Source organism: Alexandromys fortis, unplaced genomic scaffold (assembly GCF_014885135.2).
Source record: "Alexandromys fortis isolate MF-2015 unplaced genomic scaffold, M_Fortis_MF-2015_v1.1 scaffold_0, whole genome shotgun sequence".
NCBI classification, from domain to species: Eukaryota; Metazoa; Chordata; class Mammalia; order Rodentia; family Cricetidae; genus Alexandromys; species Alexandromys fortis.
Window position 1 is genome coordinate 2,843,549 of NW_026067949.1, and position 1,557 is coordinate 2,845,105.

The window sequence follows — 1,557 nt, forward strand, 5'->3', positions numbered from 1 at the left end:
ACCTCCTGTATTGGAATTACCTCTTGATTAAGCTTAGGATAACCCATTGCCATTCTCCAGTTCCCACCCGTTTTTTATATGCCACGAAAGAGAGCAGACGATGTCAAGAAGAGCCCCTAGTTCTTTTGAGTTCTGAAACACCTCTGGGGGTGGGTTTTGTTGCTGTTCCCTGTTGCCCTAGCTATAGGAAACTCGTTGGTTACCATTTGGTTCTTCTTATGAAACACCAATTCCACAGGTCATGTGATAATAGTAATATTTTTCTTTTCCCTCTTCTCTTTTATTTTGTGATTGTTAACATTTATTGCTAACTCAAAAGGTTCTAGAACAAGCATGGCACCACCTGTGAGGTACTGCATCCCTGGCGAACGTCTGTGTAACATGGAAGAAGGCAGCCCCGGGAGCGGCACCTACACCCGGCACGGCTACATCTTTTCGTCGCTGGCGGGCTGCCTGACGAAAACCAGCGAGAATGGCGCGCTTCCTGTGGTGTCTGTGATGAGAGAAACAGAGTCCCAGCTACTTCCAGATGTAGGAGCTGTTGTCACATGTAAGGTCTTTAGCATCAACTCACGTTTTGCCAAAGTACACATCTTGTATGTGGGGTCCACACCACTAAAAAATGCTTTTCGAGGAATTATCCGCAAGGAAGATATCCGAGCAACTGAAAACGACAAGGTTGAAATTTACAAGAGTTTCCGCCCAGGTGACATAGTTTTGGCCAAAGTTATCTCCCTAGGTGATGCACAGTCCAATTACCTGCTGACCACTGCTGAAAATGAGTTAGGGGTAGTGGTAGCCCACAGTGAATCGGGTGTCCAGATGGTTCCCATCAGCTGGTGTGAGATGCAGTGCCCCAAGACCCACACTAAAGAATTCCGAAAAGTGGCCAGAGTACAGCCTGAGTTCTTACAAACCTAAGCACACTTCCCCTCAAAGACGGAGCTGCCTGTTTCCAAGAGTACCAGTATGAAAAGAACATCAAGATGCCACAGTCTTTATTAAGGATTCTACAGTTACCTAGCAACCACCTCTTGAAAAATCTGCCAGAAATAAGTTTGTGTTGTAATGAGCACCCAAGGCCTATGCAGCTGAGACAGGAAGATTTTTAGTTCTCAAATGTGAGTGTAGCCTAGGCTACATAGTAAGACTCTTTCAACCAAAATATAAAACACTATTCTTGGGAAACTGTGATTTTTATTCTCTTGGCTGGTGTTTGCATTCAACAAACAAAACCATGTAATATTGGAAATAGCTTATGCCTTCTTTATAAATATGTATATATGTATTTTGCTATGACTGGTGAAAAAATGCTTTTCACTTGAAAAAAAAAAAGGTTCTAGATGCCCAGAGGATAAGCCTCTGGATAGTCTGTAAGAGATTATCTAGATGAGATTAACTGAAGTTGAAAGTCCCACTCTAACATGGTGCTGTGTTAGTGGGGTCCAGGACTGACTACAAATGAGAAGGTGATCTGAGCCCCAGCATTCTTCTCCCTCTGCTTCCTGACTGCAGATACAATGTGACCAGCTGCCTTTAGCTGTTGCCATCATGCCT

The 1,557-nt window shown here is 43.9% G+C and overlaps 1 protein-coding gene across 1 annotated transcript; it reads left to right on the plus strand.

The window, feature by feature from the left end:
• The first annotated feature begins 333 nt into the window (after nt 1–333).
• On the plus strand, nt 334–1,240 carry LOC126506526 (exosome complex component CSL4). Its single transcript, XM_050150199.1, has one exon. The coding sequence runs from the start codon at nt 334–336 to the stop codon at nt 919–921; it is 588 nt and encodes a 195-aa protein (XP_050006156.1). The 3' UTR covers nt 922–1,240.
• The last annotated feature ends 317 nt before the right edge of the window (nt 1,241–1,557 follow it).

Coding starts and splice junctions, on each gene's coding strand:
- LOC126506526 (XM_050150199.1), top strand. CDS start 334: ATGGCACCACCTGTGAGGTACTGCATCCCTGGCGAACGTCTGTGTAAC.